Below are 22,719 nucleotides of genomic sequence, written 5' to 3'. Positions count from 1 at the left end.
ATGACAACAAATAATAGCTTTAACACACTTCACTTAAAATACCAGATCAGATAACTATGATAGCAGTTAGAGCTATGACTTTTAATGACTATATAAAAAAATCAGAATTTTATTCTATTTTATTAATTTATTTATTGTTGTTGAATTTGTTACAATTGTTGAATATTTACTTATAAAATAATTTATATAAACTTCTTTGTGTATCTTACCAATGCTAACTTCAAATTCAACTGGCGTATCAATGACGCTAACCATACTAGCATCAATAAAAGCTGCATGTAATCTATACTTCCTTCTCCTACAGTACGGCTATAAAAAAGGATTAAAACTATAAAAAAACAATTTATTCTATAAATATAAAATTTATTTCTATATTTACCATGACTTGTAGTAATTCGGTCTTTTCTACCGGAACAGATTTGACCTCGGAAAATGATCCCAAATTTGTTCGTAAAGAAAGAAGTGCCCTGCCTCTGTACGAGCAGCCTTCCCCTATACCTTTATTTAGGCCGTCACATCCATTATTGAGATCTGTGTATTCTCGGGGAGAGCCGTAAAAATTCACCCAGGAGGGTCCATAAGTCGGAAGATAACCTGATAAAGAAAAATGTGATCAAATTTTATGTTACAAATATAGAAATAGCCAATACATATGATTCTAAATAAAATATATGGTTGTTTCCATTTAAACATCTTGTTTGGTTTGCCTGTTTAAAGGTTTGTACCTATATTACTGGTGGTATACAATCTAACCTAATCATTTTCCCAAAATACAATTTCATGCTGTTTAGTCAAAGAAAAACAAAAGCATTTTCATGCAAAATATATATCTTGCATTAGGCTACTTGATTGATTATGTGTCAAAATATTCTGTCTATCATTATCTAAGGAGCAATTTATGATATAAGAAGCAGACGAGAGCACAGGTGGTCTGCATTTCACCTGTAATTCAGTTTATGAGGCTCATAGAGTAATAGCTTTAAGAACCACTAATCTGGAGTGACAAGGCAATGCCTTTATTGTCTCGGTCATCCATTTGATAATTTATAAGTGCATGTATTTCAATTATTGTTATGGTAAAAAGAAATGAATAAATTTAAAATATTTTAACATAGATAAATATACACAAACATTACCATATTCTCCTGGAGCAGATATGTGATTTATAGACATCAAATATGTAGCTATAATGTCGTCTTCTGTCAGCCGATCCCTGAAAGTAAGCATTACATTTCTCTGTTTGAAAAAACTCATTAATTAACACTAATAAAAGATTAAAAAATCCTTACCAATCGGTGAGTACAAGTTTTATCTTTTCACACATTGAGGGAAACTGCATAAAAATTATTAAAATCAAATAAGTAAGGAATTAAAGCAAATAATATTCTACAATATTAAAATTCTTTGGAATCTCGTACACTTGTACAGTGTACGAGATTCCTAACAAATACAGCAAACATGAAGGCAAATAGTATTCACAACATATAAAATTAAAATGATATTTATAATTCATAAGATTCTGTATCATTTCCAAACTGTATGTGCGCTGCTTTATTTTTCTATGAAAATCTTTACATTGCAGTTACCATTGAATTTCTCTAACTAAACAAATTCTAAGTCTGTATATCTGTACACAAGAATATAACTTACATGTGCTTTACTAAGTAACAAATCCATCCACATAACATGGAAAAATTCAAAGACCAATGAGTCAACAATTAAACATCTTACATAGAAAAGATCAAACTTGCTGTATATAAATTTCTTTTTCTCAAGCTAATTGAGGGCTTGTACTGTACATATTGTGGAGGAACACCTAGATAACTTACATACAGTTATATTTTATTTATTTTACAGATATTTTACACACGTGAAATTATAACATCGAAAAAATTTGATGGCAAATTCTTATTTGTGGGATTTCAATATAGCATTAAAACCTCGCAGATAAGACACTGCCATCAAATTTTAAAGTGACTTGGGGCCCGGTGTCTTAAAATCTGCTTACCTTTGTAAATATGAAATTAAATTCAAATAAGTATTATTTGAATTTAATTGAGTTGTGTTATTACATCAAGATAATAATAACCAGTACAGTTAGCTCTTGGCAACAGCTGCCAACCCAATGCCTTCAATAGGGCATTAGTAAAATTCTTATAAAAGATTTAATTTGCATAGATTTGAGCTTTTATTATTCTGGATAATGTTTTGAATAACAATCATTCCTTTCAATGCAATTTTATCCTCATAAACATAAAATTATGCCATAAAAGTAAAACAGCTCTACGGGGAACTCTGTGAACTTTGACCTATCAACCTGGAGGTGTCACAGAACCTCACTTATAATAAGAGAGGATTATGTTTAATATTTGAGCTTTTTAGACCCAGCAGTTTTTCTCTAGGAGCATCTGCAGTGCTGGATAAAAATTTTTAAAAAATACAACTTTTCTGGCAATTTTTGCACTGTTTGATTGCTTATATTTGGCAAACCCTTCATATAAAACTATGAAATTTTGCACATTGCCTAAGAAAACAATTATCTTTCATACAAGATATTCAGAATTACTTTAGGTGTTTGGAGGCAAAGAAACCAACCCTGAAAATTGGCAACTCTGATTCCTGTATATACAGTCAATCAGTGACAATTAAACTCTTAGATATCAACAATCACTGCCATGACTCTCAATATTTAAGAGTTTAATTCTCATTCTCATTTAAATCCCAATGTTGGTTCTACTTACACTAGTGATTGACAGATCCATCAATCATTCATACAACCAGACCAAACAAGTATTCAGATCTATCAGCAATTAGTGTTATTAATGAAAATTCCTTCTACAAAGTTTGACAGATAATTGAGATTCACTTCGTTTGACTGAATCTTCAAACTACTGTCAAATATTTATAGGAATTATTCATTTGGCTAAGTGAAAAAGTAGTGCAGATTTCTAGTTTTGTGATACGATAGCAAGAATTTTGCAATTTAAAAGTTATTCAATCAGTCTTTGATTGTAGGAATACCATAAAAAAGAAAATTAATTGAAATTGCTGGGCTAGCTTAATCAGAATAAATTTTTTAATATGTTTTGTTTACTACAATATGCCACGAGAGGGGCAATTCTGTTTCATATAAAGATTGTCATGTGGTTTATAAGCCTTTTCTGTGTTACTTATGGAGTGACTGGAGTGAATAAAGTTGTTTTAAAGCATTGTTCCTTTATCCACAAGGTCAAACAGATACATATTTTATCTATTCCTTGTTTCTCTTTGATTTCAATTATGGTTTCAATCACATCTACAACTGTCCATAAATTACATAACACAGAAATGGATGGGTATGTGAACAATTGTTACATGGGGATGTTTACAAAAAAGTATTATGTAATGCTACAATTGCTACTCTTGGGTGACAAAATGAAGCATTTTTGTTTCTGAGGTGTTGTGCAGTAAACTGTACTATTTACATTGCTGTTTTGTATATTATATATGTAATTAATAAATAAAATAAATTATGTATAAATTAATAGTACTAGATGATCGGATGGCAGTTTGGGTAGCATTACTGGCAATGCATATGCATTGTAAGCAGAAATTCAAGTACCACTCTGGGCCAAGAACAAGATTGCAGCTCAACCGCCTACCTCTGGACAAATTACTTTGTATGTAATTATGAACTTAGTCATATTATTGTCTACTAATTTTGCAGATGGTCTGGCTGTAATTAATAAAATAATGTAATGTTTGGTACCTTGTGCTGTGTGAGGGATGAATGGACCTTCAATAAAGTGTTATTTTAAACTTTAATCATTTTAAAATTCAATCTTCTAACTTCCATCATTCTATCAAAAGCTAGGTTAAAATCCATAAAAATTATTTCCCATGGACTTGGTTCCTTGTTGAGGATGATCCATCTAGTCATTAGTGCATCACTCAGAACTTTCAATAAATTACAAGTATTGGATGCCAGACCCTTAACAACAAACTCCTGACCTCATAAAAAAACCCAAGAGGAACCCAAATACCAAGGGAGGGTGATGACAAAGCAAGTCAGTCATCCTCCAATGTTCGCCTTCTCTAGAGTTTATAAAAGTGATCAAATACTGTGCATCCGTCGACATCACCATACGAATATCTTGCATGCCCGAGTTCTTTGATTTACTTGCCACAAGCACTCCCTCCAAAGACGTTCCTGTTATCCAAACAATCAAAATATCAAGAACCTTCCATCGAACACCCAAAGAATCCCATCGGTGAGTCATCAAAATCATCAATCCTCGACTTCTTTATAAGGTATTTATCCACACACGTATATCCTGTAAACTCTCTCTCTTGTAACAGTTATATTCGATAACCTAAGTAATATATATCAATCCAAGATGTCTGTGATCGTATATCTTGTACTCCTGCCCATTGAAATTAAATTGTTATTGTTTATTAATCTGGAATCCAAGTGAATCACTTCGTTTCTCTCTCCTCACCTCTACTCTGAATCCAACTGCTTACCCGCGACTGCTCGCATGACATAAGAACTCTTTGTTGCGATATCCGAGTCCTGAGAGACTCTGTGGTGTCGCATCCTGACACAGTGGTGTCAAAGAGACACTGACCCTTCAGTCCTGTGGTGCCGAAGCATACGGGGGCCCTTTGGCATTGTCACAGCTGTATATTACTCAATAGTACAATTGAGGAGGTGGTTGAGAATGTGTTAAATAATTTTAGAGGCATGTGTACATGACAGAGTTATGAAGTGTTATGGTGGGACAGTGCTTGAAAAGCATAAAAATAACATTACATAATTTATTTGGATCATCCCAGACTGCAATTACTAACTTCTGGAAAACTATCAATAAGATAATCTCATGCTTGACACTTTCCATACAATGCAACATGACATTCATTTTTCATTAAATAAATTTCTAATAAAATATTTTATGTGTACATATATGTAAATTCTAAAGTTCTGTAGTAATATATGAAGTGCTTTGTACAATAGAGGAGGACAAGAGTCAGATAATCAGTGCCCCATACTTACCATTGAGCTCTATAATATGGTCTTAGCTGAAACCATAATGAGAATGAAAAATGGACCTTTTAATTGTCCACAAGGTAGAAAAAATTTTAAAAAATAGAAAAGCATGACTTAACTATATAAGTCTCATTTATGCATTAACATGTACAAAGCTTCGTGGTTTTGAATGCAATTAACCATTGAAATATTGAAAGTAAAAATGAAGATAGATGCTTCAAGACTATTATTACCTAACTTAATTACACGACTAGAGTTAATTCTGTGCTTCTCTGCTGTCTTTCCTTAACTAAAATAATATAAAATTACGTACCTGAAAATCTAAAAAAATCCTTTCGTTCCATTCAGGATGATCTTTACCATGAATTATCGTAGACTGTACCTAAGGAAGAAATATTAATAATTTTCCTTGTCTGTATTATTTAGTTAAAATAAACTAATTTTGAATTTTGTAGCTAATTATTAATATTTTAAATGTTACAAACAAGTATATTTAGTATAAGACAAAGAAAAACAATATTTATCATGTGTAACAATTAATGTTTCTGTCATTTAAAGAATTTATGTCAATAAATCATAAACTGTTTATAATTTTGGAGTTTGAAGATTTCTCATTATTCATCTCAAAATTTCATGTTAAAATTACAATTGTGTAAAAGGAAAGATTCTAAACTTAAATGCAATACAAGGAGTCGGTAAATCAAACCCCCAACTCCGACTCATAGAATTTCAGATGGTCCAGCTCTGACCTCTAAATGATAATTTAAAGTATACTTGAATTGTATTAAACCAGAATGGCATTTCATCACTATCAAGTACATAATAAAAACACAGGAGTTGAGTTGGAGTCAATCCATTTTTATTAATCCTGACTCCTCTAGAAATAAATTTGCATCCAACTCCCGTTTGGACTCCACAGCACTGTACAAAATACTGAAAAAAGGTAATAATAAAAAGGTAAAGAGTCTTGTTAATGTTCATCATTAATGAAGGCATGTAGGAGAGGATCTATGGCTCTATTCATCGCATAACCAGAGAAGTGGATGAGTAGCCAATCTCATGTCAACATCAACTTTAACTCCTAGAAGTCATCTTTCAGACAGGAAGGGTAATTTAAGATCTGTAAGGTTCACCACAGGTAAAAACCTGTTGTGATTTCATCCAACTCATCTGCTGTGTAATCCAGTGCCATATACCCATAGAATACCATGAGCCCAATTAATAATAAATATGAATTTTAATTCTGAATTCTTGTCTTCTCTACTAGAATTTGAGACAGTTTATAATTAAATCAGTTAATATAAATATAAAGCATATAATAATAATATAAATCAGTTAATGTAAATATTAATTAATTATATTTACATAAGTTACTAAGTCAAATATTATAAATAAAGTATATTAACCAACCTTATGTCCAGCAAAAACTACAGCCAAATAAGGGTCAACTAAATCCTTCTTTCTTTCCACATGTAACATTTTCTTAACGCCATCAGTCATGCTGGAATCCACTAAAGACAAATTTTACGATTAACAACATTTAATGATACAATTTAATTAGTAAAAATTATGAGAGTTGACCTTACTTTGTGGTAGATCTATGGCTTGATATACATCTATTATAAAAGACGCTGGTTTCAACTGCACGCCGGATGCAAGCAATAAGTTGCTGCAAAAGTAAATTGCTACGGTTAATATAACAATGTTATTTCTTTATTTCCAATTTTGCATCACTAAACACAGAAGTTGTTACACTGGATTACATAAAATCATGTGCTGTTTACAGCTTTCATTATTTATGGCTGACTAATATCAAAGTATTTACAAACCATGCTTCTTATTATGTCATAAATAAGTTCTTAATATATTTAAAACATACAAAATATCATTGAAGAATAGCAAGATCCTAAACAAGACTAAAAGTTCTTTGTGTTGATACAACTGAGGAACTGAAACTACAGCAAAGAACTGTAAGTTATATGGCAATAACTTACAGTGTGGCAGCTGGCAACAAAATGCTGACCCAACTCAAGTGATGTCAAGCAAAGTCAATGTCTCTCTCTCATACCAACATGCTAGTGTAAGATGGGTGACATTTCCACTTTGCAACCTAGTATATTTGTTTTGTGTGTTTTGTATATTCTATGTAACCAGTAGATGCAGAATAATAGATATCTAGAATTTACTCAGAGAATGAAGTCTACCATTCCCGTCTGTTTTCTTATGACACGCATGAATGAGAACAGATTGATCAGCATGCATGGTTTATCTACAAAGAGACTTGCCATTGTAATACTTTGTGTCTATTTGTTTCATATATCTATCTCATTCCCTTGATCTTATTGAAATCTAATGGTTTATCCATCATCAAGCTACATTAATTTCCACTTTGGCCATGTATATAAAGGAATTGTCACAATTAATTTCACATGTTAATCAAATCCCACATTAAGTAAGGGATACATGTACAAGGGCTGTTAAAAAAAAGACCAAACTTTTGCTATGAAAACTATTACTTACATAAAATTTTATTAAGTCTCGTAGCCTTCAGAGCAGTCCCCTTTCCCTCCTTCCACCAATTCCAACTATTCTTACAAGATTAGAACATCAGTTGAAACATGTTTTCTAGAACGAAACACAGTCCTCATACTGCATTTTCCTTTATTTCCTTGAAAGAATGTTGTTTTCAAACTAGATAGGGGTTTGAAAGCAATATTATTTCAAGATTGTTTTCAACCTGGAAGACAAGAGTCTGCTGGGTCCAGAGAGTAAGGTTGATGAGGCACAAGTGTCTTGTTTCTTGTGATATAATTGCAAATCAGGAGTAATGCATGAGTCATAATGCAACACATGCACTTAAATGCCAAATTTTATACTTCTGTGTTATTCAAAAAGTTTGGTCTATTTTGAACAGCTGTTGTGCATCTCATTCTTTACTTTAAAAACATATGATTCACTTACCTTTCCACATCATCGTCTTCTTTATGCTCAGGAGTTGCTAAATTCTTATTTGAATAAAATAACAAATATTTAAAATTAAGTTTAAAAATCTTTATTGTAATATACTGTACTTACGGGGCACTCATCACCCGGTCCCAAGACCACTGCAGAAAATTTTAAATAACCCATTGCTCTTGATACCGTGTCGTCTGTACTGCCCAACAGCAGCCATTTATTTAAAAATACATGTTCAGGTTGTTCATATATAATCCCTAAATCTAGCTAAAATATCAGAATATTTAACATGTGAGTGAAAAGCAAAATATTATTTTAAATAATAATAAATTTTGTCACCCAAACCTTAAAGGATCCTAAGAGAGTATTTGAACGGAAGGCTCTAGCATTGTTTACCTATAATAATATTTATGAATATCTTTTATTTAAATGCAAGTTTTAAATTTTTAAACATTTTTTGAATATGAGAACTTGCATGAAAGTCAATTGTTTCGCTGTAGAGGTCGGCAGGACTTGTTTCGAGGTGAAAAAAGAATATTTCGTCCCACCATGGATTCACCGAAGATTTGACGACTCGAGTCTGTTTGGAAACTCCATGCAACGATACTTTACAGACCGGATTAATGTTAGCTCCGGATAACTGTCTTCCTTCGATAATTTTGACTCTAACCTAAAAAGATAGACAGAATATTGAGCAAATTATAAGTTTACTTGTAGCAAGTAAAGTGAGGAGTTTTGTGTTGTCACGAGCCTGTATCACCTGATTTGTCACACATCTCTGTTTCCGAGTGCAGTGTTAACTCACTATTATTATTTAAAAATCAGTTTTACAATAATCGAAAATGCCTAACTATATTGCCGACACTTCAATATATTGTTCTCAATGCAACATATGAACTAAGAACTTTCAGAGCTACACTCCATCCTCAAGACTATAGTTTTTAAACTTCCATCTTCAGGGTTTTTCTATAGTCCATAGCACCTACCACTATTTTTACAATGAGGGGTTATTATTAAACAATACAATTACTGTTTAATAATTGCAAAATAACATATGATTTTTAATTAATTCTTTTGAAGACAAAGTCCTTTCCAAAAAATAGGAACCACCATTTATTAACTTTGTGTTCCAGACATTACACTTTTGGCAACTGACCTTTTCTTTTAGGCTACTGGCCGCCAAACAGTCCTTTAAAAAACACAAAAATATCCAATTAAAAATATAAACATTTTTAAAAAACAGGAACTGGTGATGTTCGGACATCATCTACTTTCCATCATACCTTGCTGGGGTTGTTTCGGCTTTTATCTACAACAAAATAAGCGCTGGTAAAATGTAGATGAGGAAAACTGGCCCCTGGTGACTATACTTTAAAATCTTTTTTGTAAATTTTCGTCCGATGGAGATAATTATGATTAATTTTTTTAAAGGACTGTTTGGCGGCCAGTAGCCTAAATGAAAAGGTCAGTTGCCAAAAGTGTAATGTCTGGAACACAAAGTTAATAAAGGGTGGTTCCTATTTTTTGGAAAGGATGTTGTTTTGAAAAGAATTAATCATAATTATCTCCAGCAGAAAAAAATTTACAAAAGAAAAAATATGATTTTTAATTAACTATCTCTGAAAGTTGGTAACACAGTAGTTGCAGTGTATAGGATTCATAATAAATTAATTTTTATTTTGGTGATAAGTGAGCACAGTCACTCTTTGTCTAGATCAGTGTTTCTCAACCTCTAACGAATCGCCGCCCCCTTCAATAAAACCGTTACGTAGTATCACCCCCTTCACTTCGAAATTCCGATGTCAAGGGCCAAGGCTAACACCAAATTCTTACTGCATTGAATAGACTAATGACTAGTATAATGTTATTTGTTTAATTATTGTACGATATAAAATATCTAATTATTCTTAATATAATGTTTTACTATATTGCCCAGAAAATTGTTTTTTGCCCCCCAAAATATAAATTGTTACTAATCGCCCCCTCAACATGGAAAAATGCCCACATGGGGCGATATCACCCCCGTTGAGAAACACTGGTCTAGATTCATTAAAGTGAGACAGAAAATTAAGTGAGGTGTGCAAATTAGCCACTGCTCAGTCCAAGGTTACTTGACATTGTCAAAAAATAAACAAAACCTTGGAACCTCATTTAATCATCGAATATAAAGCTCATAAAACTGTTATATTTTCTTTTAAATATTTCTTGGTATGATCATCTGGAAAAATTTTAATTCATCTGATCAATTACAACTTTTTAAATTTCAATTTAACACTCCTAAAGTGGCTACAATGCAACAAAGACTCACAATCTCATCTACAAGGCATTTGATAAAGATAATCAACAGATAGATCCATTACAATTGGTTTAAGAAATTCAAGCATGATGATTTCTTGCTTCAAGAAGAACTCCATCCAGAAAGTGATTCCACCATTGATGATAATTCCTGCAACTGTTAGACAATAATCCACAGTTGATCAGAGAATTAGCACAACTTGAGTGTTCCAAAATCAAAGAACTTTGTCTAAGAATTGACAAAGTCTGATACCATCACAACAATATGCCAGTACATAGAGCAAAGATGACCTTACAGAAGTTGACCAATCTGGGCTGGGAGGTTCTGCCTCATCTACCTTACAGGCCAGATTTGGAGCCAACTGATTGCCGTCTATTTCATGCTCTGCATAGCTATACAGTAGACCCCCCTATAACACTGTTGATAATTCCATGTTGTATGAGTCACTTAGATTTTACAAATACGTGTGCAAGACTGTGAACAGCTCACAGCTAAGTGACTCGTACTACACAGAATTATCAACAGTGTTATAGGGGGACTACTGTATTGCCAAAATACAGTTCAACAACAATATCTAGTGTTTCAGACTTTCTTCAAAGAAAAATTCCAGTTGTTCTGTGCTCATGAGATTAGAACTTTTTAGCAAAGGTAGCAAGATGTGATTGATATTGTGAGTCACGGAAAGTCCGAATCCCTCATTAAATGTACAAAAAATTCACTGCATTTAAAGAAAATATTTTGTTAATGTAAAAAATGTGTAAAATAGATCTGTCGTGAAGATGTAAAATAAACAAAGTATGGTCGACCCTGTGAGGTCACGGGTTGATGCAAACTAATGTGTTGAAACATTCAGAATGTCAAAAGTGAAGATCAAGCTTAGACTCTAATGTTCATAGGGAAGATAAAATTGAATAAACAAGGAAATCTAGCATTTCTTTGAAAGAAAAACCATTACATCGTAGTTAATAAAGAAAAAAAAAAAAAAAATTCTTAAGTGTCAGAAAAGAAATCATCATCAAAATAAATCAAATCAACACTTTTGGATGAAGTCGAATAACGATGTTGAATGGATTAATGAAGAGCAGTGTTTCCTATGCCTAATCTGGTTAACTTATTTCATCTGGAAACAAGAAGGGGACTAAGAGAGAAAATCAAGAATTTTGGAGACAGATCCTTTAAAAATCCCAAAATTCAAGGACAAAGGGAGTTGCTTCTCCTTAGCTCAACCCATGTGTCCTCTGCATCAATGTCCCTTTTGTCTTCAACTTCACCTTCATTCTGCGACCACTATGCCTGATTTCCAACTAGTCTGCCCTAGGCTGTCTGATCACTGTTGAAATTCCATCAAATTGCTGTTGGATAACCAACGATGGTGGATTACAAACTGAACTTTCCACATTTTATTTTCCATCTTCAAGATGTTCTTGACCAAAATTGTGTAAGCACCACGTATTTTTTAAATGGAATAAATCACCAAACGATCGCCTAAATATTGGGTTATAATATGGCTAATTAAATGATTGGTATAAAGTAATTTGTCGTNAGTAAGGAAATTCGAATTGACACGCCAACATTATAATGTAAACCCAATACAACTTTTCCAAAATGTGCAATTCACAGTGAGTAGATATCACAAAATAAATAAAATAATCATACTCTTTATTGATTATAGAATAAAATAACAACACCTTTCTTTGTAGTTCTTGCAACTGTTCTTTAATGTCCTCAATCTTATTACCTTCTGGAAGAATCATCATCATCTTTCTTTGTCAGCTCTTTCATCATTTCTGCAGCTGTCAACTTCTCACTCTGCTCTTTCTCTTGCCCTATTTCTTCCTGTTTACAAACTATCATAGCTTCCTTTCATCTTTGGGCTGCATTTTGAATTGTATGGATCAACTGTTTTGATATATCCAATTTCCCCAATCCACCAGCTGACATGACTATATCGTGTGAGCTACAATAATGTCTCTTCTTTTTGGTTTTCTATTAAGCATTCTTTGTTAATAGTAAATCCATGTTCTGTATGAGCATTACCATGAAAAAAATGAAACATGTTAAGGTATGGAGTAGTGTTTAACTATATCACTGATTCCTGGGATAACAAAGTGTGTTTGTATTACTGAGCAATTTTACCAGCTTTAGAATCATTTATCTAGTTATTACCCACAAGAGTTTCTAATGTAATATTTAGTAGTTTTTTGTGCTTTCTATCCATTCCTTGCATAAGCTGGGTTTAGGCAAGACAGTCCTTGGTCGATTTGTATTTCAGCAACAACTTTTTCATCAGTTTGGTGGTTACAACATCTATTGATGAAATTTTGATAATGGGTAACACTCAAATGAGGTAAAATAAATTAACCATAGTGAAATCTGTTCAAATTAGTCAACAGGTTTAACATTCTATAACACTAGAAATGTTACTTATGTCTCTTAACACATTTTGCTTCTGAGCTCCTTGTTTATACTTCAAATCTAATGTGCACTTTGTTTCTCAACTTCTCAAACAGTTGAATGAGTGAAGCTTAAAACAGAATAAATACAATAACATCTTTCCAAAAGGGTCTTTTAGTCACATTTTGCAAAAATAGTGACTTTTAGTTGAAATAGTAACCAGTTCCAACCTTGCAAGCATTGCTGAAGTTTACACAGATTCTACATACCATTTACTCAGTAAGAGCTTTGAAACCACGTTGTAATCAGACCTCCTCTACAACCTTATTTTCAAATAAAACTGACTGCTAGCTAGAATTGTCAACTGCTTTTCAGTAAAACCCACAGATGACACTTTAAAATAAGTGATTTAAGAATGAATTTATTCAACTATATTTGTTCATAAAACAATTTAAAGATGCATAATTCAAATATTGTACTTTCTTGAAACATTGGAGTAAATATTAGTAATTATTATACTTAAATTTCTTCAGCATGTATGATATAAACTTAGATTGTCATTCATATCACGATACAGCAATGCACACTTTCAAACTGCTTCTGCTGTTCCATTTTCCATTATATGACACACTCTAAAATAATTTTATTTTTCCTTTTCCGGGTTTAATATCAAATTTCCTGTGATTTCCAAAACTTTTCCCTGATCTGATAAATTCCTGGAGATTTCCAGTCCATTAAACACCCTTTTATTGTGTATGAATTTTGACAATTTACTTTACAGATTTTACTTATTTGTTAATCATATGACAACAAATAATAGCTTTAACACACTTCACTTAAAATACCAACTATGATAGCAGTTAGAGTTATGACTTTTAATGACTATATCAAAAGATCAAGATTTTATTCTATTTTATTAATTTATTTTTTGTTGTTGAATTTGTTACAATTGTTGAATATTTACTTATAAAATAATTTATATAAACTTCTTTGTGTATCTTACCAATGCTAACTTCAAATTCAACTGGCGTATCAATGACGCTAACCATACTAGCATCAATAAAAGCTGCATGTAATCTATACTTCCTTCTCCTACAGTACGGCTATAAAAAAGAATTAAAACTATAAAAAACAATTTATTCTATATATGTAAAATTTATTTCTATATTTACCATGACTTGTAGTAATTCGGTCTTTTCTACCGGAACAGATTTGACCTCGGAAAATGATCCCAAATTTGTTCGTAAAGAAAGAAGTGCCCTGCCTCTGTACGAGCAGCCTTCCCCTATACCTTTATTTAGACCGTCACATCCATTATTGAGATCTGTGTATTCTCGGGGAGAGCCGTAAAAATTCACCCAGGAGGGTCCATAAGTCGGAAGATAACCTGATAAAGAAAAATGTGATCAAATTTTATGTTACAAATATAGAAATAGCCAATACATATGATTCTAAATAAAATATATGGTTGTTTCCATTTAAACATCTTGTTTGGTTTGCCTGTTTAAAGGTTTGTACCTATATTACTGGTGGTATACAATCTAACCTAATCATTTTCCCAAAATACAATTTCATGCTGTTTAGTCAAAGAAAAACAAAAGCATTTTCATGCAAAATATATCTCTTGCATTAGGCTACTTGATTGATTATGTGTCAAAATATTCTGTCTATCATTATCTAAGGAGCAATTTATGATATAAGAAGCAGACGAGAGCACAGGTGGTCTGCATTTCACCTATAATTCAGTTTATGAGGCTCATAGAGTAATAGCTTTAAGAACCACTAATCTGGAGTGACAAGGCAATGCCTTTATTGTCTCGGTCATCCATTTGATAATTTATAAGTGCATGTATTTCATTTATTGTTATGGTAAAAAGAAATGAATAAATTTAAAATATTTTAACATAGATAAATATACACAAACATTACCATATTCTCCTGGAGCAGATATGTGATTTATAGACATCAAATATGTAGCTATAATGTCGTCTTCTGTCAGCCGATCCCTGAAAGTAAGCATTACATTTCTCTGTTTGAAAAAACTCATTAATTAACACTAATAAAAGATTAAAAAATCCTTACCAATCGGTGAGTACAAGTTTTATCTTTTCACACATTGAGGGAAACTGCATAAAAATTATTAAAATCAAATAAGTAAGGAATTAAAGCAAATAATATTCTACAATATTAAAATTCTTTGGAATCTCGTACACTTGTACAGTGTACGAGATTCCTAACAAATACAGCAAACATGAAGGCAAATAGTATTCACAACATATAAAATTAAAATGATATTTATAATTCATAAGATTCTGTATCATTTCCAAACTGTATGTGCGCTGCTTTATTTTTCTATGAAAATCTTTACATTGCAGTTACCATTGAATTTCTCTAACTAAACAAATTCTAAGTCTGTATATCTGTACACAAGAATATAACTTACATGTGCTTTACTAAGTAACAAATCCATCCACATAACATGGAAAAATTCAAAGACCAATGAGTCAACAATTAAACATCTTACATAGAAAAGATCAAACTTGCTGTATATAAATTTCTTTTTCTCAAGCTAATTGAGGGCTTGTACTGTACATATTGTGGAGGAACACCTAGATAACTTACATACAGTTATATTTTATTTATTTTACAGATATTTTACACACGTGAAATTATAACATCGAAAAAATTTGATGGCAAATTCTTATTTGTGGGATTTCAATATAGCATTAAAACCTCGCAGATAAGACACTGCCATCAAATTTTAAAGTGACTTGGGGCCCGGTGTCTTAAAATCTGCTTACCTTTGTAAATATGAAATTAAATTCAAATAAGTATTATTTGAATTTAATTGAGTTGTGTTATTACATCAAGATAATAATAACCAGTACAGTTAGCTCTTGGCAACAGCTGCCAACCCAATGCCTTCAATAGGGCATTAGTAAAATTCTTATAAAAGATTTAATTTGCATAGATTTGAGCTTTTATTATTCTGGATAATGTTTTGAATAACAATCATTCCTTTCAATGCAATTTTATCCTCATAAACATAAAATTATGCCATAAAAGTAAAACAGCTCTACGGGGAACTCTGTGAACTTTGACCTATCAACCCGGAGGTGTCACAGAACCTCACTTATAATAAGAGAGGATTATGTTTAATATTTGAGCTTTTTAGACCCAGCAGTTTTTCTCTAGGAGCATCTGCAGTGCTGGATAAAAATTTTTAAAAAATACAACTTTTCTGGCAATTTTTGCACTGTTTGATTGCTTATATTTGGCAAACCCTTCATATAAAACTATGAAATTTTGCACATTGCCTAAGAAAACAATTATCTTTCATACAAGATATTCAGAATTACTTTAGGTGTTTGGAGGCAAAGAAACCAACCCTGAAAATTGGCAACTCTGATTCCTGTATATACAGTCAATCAGTGACAATTAAACTCTTAGATATCAACAATCACTGCCATGACTCTCAATATTTAAGAGTTTAATTCTCATTCTCATTTAAATCCCAATGTTGGTTCTACTTACACTAGTGATTGACAGATCCATCAATCATTCATACAACCAGACCAAACAAGTATTCAGATCTATCAGCAATTAGTGTTATTAATGAAAATTCCTTCTACAAAGTTTGACAGATAATTGAGATTCACTTCGTTTGACTGAATCTTCAAACTACTGTCAAATATTTATAGGAATTATTCATTTGGCTAAGTGAAAAAGTAGTGCAGATTTCTAGTTTTGTGATACGATAGCAAGAATTTTGCAATTTAAAAGTTATTCAATCAGTCTTTGATTGTAGGAATACCATAAAAAAGAAAATTAATTGAAATTGCTGGGCTAGCTTAATCAGAATAAATTTTTTAATATGTTTTGTTTACTACAATATGCCACGAGAGGGGCAATTCTGTTTCATATAAAGATTGTCATGTGGTTTATAAGCCTTTTCTGTGTTACTTATGGAGTGACTGGAGTGAATAAAGTTGTTTTAAAGCATTGTTCCTTTATCCACAAGGTCAAACAGATACATATTTTATCTATTCCTTGTTTCTCTTTGATTTCAATTATGGTTTCAATCACATCTACAACTGTCCATAAATTACATAACACAGAAATGGATGGGTATGTGAACAATTGTTACATGGGGATGTTTACAAAAAAGTATTATGTAATGCTACAATTGCTACTCTTGGGTGACAAAATGAAGCATTTTTGTTTCTGAGGTGTTGTGCAGTAAACTGTACTATTTACATTGCTGTTTTGTATATTATATATGTAATTAATAAATAAAATAAATTATGTATAAATTAATAGTACTAGATGATCGGATGGCAGTTTGGGTAGCATTACTGGCAATGCATATGCATTGTAAGCAGAAATTCAAGTACCACTCTGGGCCAAGAACAAGATTGCAGCTCAACCGCCTACCTCTGGACAAATTACTTTGTATGTAATTATGAACTTAGTCATATTATTGTCTACTAATTTTGCAGATGGTCTGGCTGTAATTAATAAAATAATGTAATGTTTGGTACCTTGTGCTGTGTGAGGGATGAATGGACCTTCAATAAAGTGTTATTTTAAACTTTAATCATTTTAAAATTCAATCTTCTAACTTCCATCATTCTATCAAAAGCTAGGTTAAAATCCATAAAAATTATTTCCCATGGACTTGGTTCCTTGTTGAGGATGATCCATCTAGTCATTAGTGCATCACTCAGAACTTTCAATAAATTACAAGTATTGGATGCCAGACCCTTAACAACAAACTCCTGACCTCATAAAAAAACCCAAGAGGAACCCAAATACCAAGGGAGGGTGATGACAAAGCAAGTCAGTCATCCTCCAATGTTCGCCTTCTCTAGAGTTTATAAAAGTGATCAAATACTGTGCATCCGTCGACATCACCATACGAATATCTTGCATGCCCGAGTTCTTTGATTTACTTGCCACAAGCACTCCCTCCAAAGACGTTCCTGTTATCCAAACAATCAAAATATCAAGAACCTTCCATCGAACACCCAAAGAATCCCATCGGTGAGTCATCAAAATCATCAATCCTCGACTTCTTTATAAGGTATTTATCCACACACGTATATCCTGTAAACTCTCTCTCTTGTAACAGTTATATTCGATAACCTAAGTAATATATATCAATCCAAGATGTCTGTGATCGTATATCTTGTACTCCTGCCCATTGAAATTAAATTGTTATTGTTTATTAATCTGGAATCCAAGTGAATCACTTCGTTTCTCTCTCCTCACCTCTACTCTGAATCCAACTGCTTACCCGCGACTGCTCGCATGACATAAGAACTCTTTGTTGCGATATCCGAGTCCTGAGAGACTCTGTGGTGTCGCATCCTGACACAGTGGTGTCAAAGAGACACTGACCCTTCAGTCCTGTGGTGCCGAAGCATACGGGGGCCCTTTGGCATTGTCACAGCTGTATATTACTCAATAGTACAATTGAGGAGGTGGTTGAGAATGTGTTAAATAATTTTAGAGGCATGTGTACATGACAGAGTTATGAAGTGTTATGGTGGGACAGTGCTTGAAAAGCATAAAAATAACATTACATAATTTATTTGGATCATCCCAGACTGCAATTACTAACTTCTGGAAAACTATCAATAAGATAATCTCATGCTTGACACTTTCCATACAATGCAACATGACATTCATTTTTCATTAAATAAATTTCTAATAAAATATTTTATGTGTACATATATGTAAATTCTAAAGTTCTGTAGTAATATATGAAGTGCTTTGTACAATAGAGGAGGACAAGAGTCAGATAATCAGTGCCCCATACTTACCATTGAGCTCTATAATATGGTCTTAGCTGAAACCATAATGAGAATGAAAAATGGACCTTTTAATTGTCCACAAGGTAGAAAAAATTTTAAAAAATAGAAAAGCATGACTTAACTATATAAGTCTCATTTATGCATTAACATGTACAAAGCTTCGTGGTTTTGAATGCAATTAACCATTGAAATATTGAAAGTAAAAATGAAGATAGATGCTTCAAGACTATTATTACCTAACTTAATTACACGACTAGAGTTAATTCTGTGCTTCTCTGCTGTCTTTCCTTAACTAAAATAATATAAAATTACGTACCTGAAAATCTAAAAAAATCCTTTCGTTCCATTCAGGATGATCTTTACCATGAATTATCGTAGACTGTACCTAAGGAAGAAATATTAATAATTTTCCTTGTCTGTATTATTTAGTTAAAATAAACTAATTTTGAATTTTGTAGCTAATTATTAATATTTTAAATGTTACAAACAAGTATATTTAGTATAAGACAAAGAAAAACAATATTTATCATGTGTAACAATTAATGTTTCTGTCATTTAAAGAATTTATGTCAATAAATCATAAACTGTTTATAATTTTGGAGTTTGAAGATTTCTCATTATTCATCTCAAAATTTCATGTTAAAATTACAATTGTGTAAAAGGAAAGATTCTAAACTTAAATGCAATACAAGGAGTCGGTAAATCAAACCCCCAACTCCGACTCATAGAATTTCAGATGGTCCAGCTCTGACCTCTAAATGATAATTTAAAGTATACTTGAATTGTATTAAACCAGAATGGCATTTCATCACTATCAAGTACATAATAAAAACACAGGAGTTGAGTTGGAGTCAATCCATTTTTATTAATCCTGACTCCTCTAGAAATAAATTTGCATCCAACTCCCGTTTGGACTCCACAGCACTGTACAAAATACTGAAAAAAGGTAATAATAAAAAGGTAAAGAGTCTTGTTAATGTTCATCATTAATGAAGGCATGTAGGAGAGGATCTATGGCTCTATTCATCGCATAACCAGAGAAGTGGATGAGTAGCCAATCTCATGTCAACATCAACTTTAACTCCTAGAAGTCATCTTTCAGACAGGAAGGGTAATTTAAGATCTGTAAGGTTCACCACAGGTAAAAACCTGTTGTGATTTCATCCAACTCATCTGCTGTGTAATCCAGTGCCATATACCCATAGAATACCATGAGCCCAATTAATAATAAATATGAATTTTAATTCTGAATTCTTGTCTTCTCTACTAGAATTTGAGACAGTTTATAATTAAATCAGTTAATATAAATATAAAGCATATAATAATAATATAAATCAGTTAATGTAAATATTAATTAATTATATTTACATAAGTTACTAAGTCAAATATTATAAATAAAGTATATTAACCAACCTTATGTCCAGCAAAAACTACAGCCAAATAAGGGTCAACTAAATCCTTCTTTCTTTCCACATGTAACATTTTCTTAACGCCATCAGTCATGCTGGAATCCACTAAAGACAAATTTTACGATTAACAACATTTAACGATACAATTTAATTAGTAAAAATTATGAGAGTTGACCTTACTTTGTGGTAGATCTATGGCTTGATATACATCTATTATAAAAGACGCTGGTTTCAACTGCACGCCGGATGCAAGCAATAAGTTGCTGCAAAAGTAAATTGCTACGGTTAATATAACAATGTTATTTCTTTATTTCCAATTTTGCATCACTAAACACAGAAGTTGTTACACTGGATTACATAAAATCATGTGCTGTTTACAGCTTTCATTATTTATGGCTGACTAATATCAAAGTATTTACAAACCATGCTTCTTATTATGTCATAAATAAGTTCTTAATATATTTAAAACATACAAAATATCATTGAAGAATAGCAAGATCCTAAACAAGACTAAAAGTTCTTTGTGTTGATACAACTGAGGAACTGAAACTACAGCAAAGAACTGTAAGTTATATGGCAATAACTTACAGTGTGGCAGCTGGCAACAAAATGCTGACCCAACTCAAGTGATGTCAAGCAAAGTCAATGTCTCTCTCTCATACCAACATGCTAGTGTAAGATGGGTGACATTTCCACTTTGCAACCTAGTATATTTGTTTTGTGTGTTTTGTATATTCTATGTAACCAGTAGATGCAGAATAATAGATATCTAGAATTTACTCAGAGAATGAAGTCTACCATTCCCGTCTGTTTTCTTATGACACGCATGAATGAGAACAGATTGATCAGCATGCATGGTTTATCTACAAAGAGACTTGCCATTGTAATACTTTGTGTCTATTTGTTTCATATATCTATCTCATTCCCTTGATCTTATTGAAATCTAATGGTTTATCCATCATCAAGCTACATTAATTTCCACTTTGGCCATGTATATAAAGGAATTGTCACAATTAATTTCACATGTTAATCAAATCCCACATTAAGTAAGGGATACATGTACAAGGGCTGTTAAAAAAAAGACCAAACTTTTGCTATGAAAACTATTACTTACATAAAATTTTATTAAGTCTCGTAGCCTTCAGAGCAGTCCCCTTTCCCTCCTTCCACCAATTCCAACTATTCTTACAAGATTAGAACATCAGTTGAAACATGTTTTCTAGAACGAAACACAGTCCTCATACTGCATTTTCCTTTATTTCCTTGAAAGAATGTTGTTTTCAAACTAGATAGGGGTTTGAAAGCAATATTATTTCAAGATTGTTTTCAACCTGGAAGACAAGAGTCTGCTGGGTCCAGAGAGTAAGGTTGATGAGGCACAAGTGTCTTGTTTCTTGTGATATAATTGCAAATCAGGAGTAATGCATGAGTCATAATGCAACACATGCACTTAAATGCCAAATTTTATACTTCTGTGTTATTCAAAAAGTTTGGTCTATTTTGAACAGCTGTTGTGCATCTCATTCTTTACTTTAAAAACATATGATTCACTTACCTTTCCACATCATCGTCTTCTTTATGCTCAGGAGTTGCTAAATTCTTATTTGAATAAAATAACAAATATTTAAAATTAAGTTTAAAAATCTTTATTGTAATATACTGTACTTACGGGGCACTCATCACCCGGTCCCAAGACCACTGCAGAAAATTTTAAATAACCCATTGCTCTTGATACCGTGTCGTCTGTACTGCCCAACAGCAGCCATTTATTTAAAAATACATGTTCAGGTTGTTCATATATAATCCCTAAATCTAGCTAAAATATCAGAATATTTAACATGTGAGTGAAAAGCAAAATATTATTTTAAATAATAATAAATTTTGTCACCCAAACCTTAAAGGATCCTAAGAGAGTATTTGAACGGAAGGCTCTAGCATTGTTTACCTATAATAATATTTATGAATATCTTTTATTTAAATGCAAGTTTTAAATTTTTAAACATTTTTTGAATATGAGAACTTGCATGAAAGTCAATTGTTTCGCTGTAGAGGTCGGCAGGACTTGTTTCGAGGTGAAAAAAGAATATTTCGTCCCACCATGGATTCACCGAAGATTTGACGACTCGAGTCTGTTTGGAAACTCCATGCAACGATACTTTACAGACCGGATTAATGTTAGCTCCGGATAACTGTCTTCCTTCGATAATTTTGACTCTAACCTAAAAAGATAGACAGAATATTGAGCAAATTATAAGTTTACTTGTAGCAAGTAAAGTGAGGAGTTTTGTGTTGTCACGAGCCTGTATCACCTGATTTGTCACACATCTCTGTTTCCGAGTGCAGTGTTAACTCACTATTATTATTTAAAAATCAGTTTTACAATAATCGAAAATGCCTAACTATATTGCCGACACTTCAATATATTGTTCTCAATGCAACATATGAACTAAGAACTTTCAGAGCTACACTCCATCCTCAAGACTATAGTTTTTAAACTTCCATCTTCAGGGTTTTTCTATAGTCCATAGCACCTACCACTATTTTTACAATGAGGGGTTATTATTAAACAATACAATTACTGTTTAATAATTGCAAAATAACATATGATTTTTAATTAATTCTTTTGAAGACAAAGTCCTTTCCAAAAAATAGGAACCACCATTTATTAACTTTGTGTTCCAGACATTACACTTTTGGCAACTGACCTTTTCTTTTAGGCTACTGGCTGCCAAACAGTCCTTTAAAAAACACAAAAATATCCAATTAAAAATATAAACATTTTTAAAAACAGGAACTGGTGATATTCGGACACTATTAATATTC

At 32.2% G+C, this 22,719-nt stretch overlaps 1 protein-coding gene across 1 annotated transcript in view; it reads right to left on the bottom strand.

The window, feature by feature from the left end:
• Window positions 1-209: 209 nt before the first annotated feature.
• The window catches only part of LOC111619706, a gene marked incomplete at its 3' end in the record, with an annotated part of 30,793 nt that continues 8,283 nt past the window's right edge, over window positions 210-22,719 (bottom strand). The window contains exons 3-25 of the mRNA XM_023361478.1: window positions 21,921-22,115; window positions 21,791-21,841; window positions 21,566-21,712; window positions 21,452-21,495; window positions 20,077-20,159; window positions 19,901-20,001; window positions 18,804-18,872; window positions 14,754-14,797; window positions 14,601-14,677; window positions 13,844-14,058; window positions 13,675-13,774; window positions 10,342-10,433; window positions 8,457-8,651; window positions 8,327-8,377; window positions 8,102-8,248; window positions 7,988-8,031; window positions 6,613-6,695; window positions 6,437-6,537; window positions 5,340-5,408; window positions 1,290-1,333; window positions 1,137-1,213; window positions 380-594; window positions 210-309 (exon numbers count right to left, since the gene is read on the bottom strand). Coding sequence (XP_023217246.1) covers window positions 210-309; window positions 380-594; window positions 1,137-1,213; window positions 1,290-1,333; window positions 5,340-5,408; window positions 6,437-6,537; window positions 6,613-6,695; window positions 7,988-8,031; window positions 8,102-8,248; window positions 8,327-8,377; window positions 8,457-8,651; window positions 10,342-10,433; window positions 13,675-13,774; window positions 13,844-14,058; window positions 14,601-14,677; window positions 14,754-14,797; window positions 18,804-18,872; window positions 19,901-20,001; window positions 20,077-20,159; window positions 21,452-21,495; window positions 21,566-21,712; window positions 21,791-21,841; window positions 21,921-22,115 — 2,344 coding nt within the window. The remainder of the gene's footprint in view (window positions 310-379; window positions 595-1,136; window positions 1,214-1,289; window positions 1,334-5,339; window positions 5,409-6,436; window positions 6,538-6,612; window positions 6,696-7,987; window positions 8,032-8,101; window positions 8,249-8,326; window positions 8,378-8,456; window positions 8,652-10,341; window positions 10,434-13,674; window positions 13,775-13,843; window positions 14,059-14,600; window positions 14,678-14,753; window positions 14,798-18,803; window positions 18,873-19,900; window positions 20,002-20,076; window positions 20,160-21,451; window positions 21,496-21,565; window positions 21,713-21,790; window positions 21,842-21,920; window positions 22,116-22,719) is intronic.

The sequence above is a fragment of the Centruroides sculpturatus genome, unplaced genomic scaffold (genome assembly GCF_000671375.1).
Source record: "Centruroides sculpturatus isolate CEXI.00-Female unplaced genomic scaffold, Cexi_2.0 scaffold141, whole genome shotgun sequence".
In the NCBI taxonomy this organism is placed as follows: domain Eukaryota; kingdom Metazoa; phylum Arthropoda; class Arachnida; order Scorpiones; family Buthidae; genus Centruroides; species Centruroides sculpturatus.
This window is presented reverse-complemented; position numbering and strand designations above follow the sequence as displayed.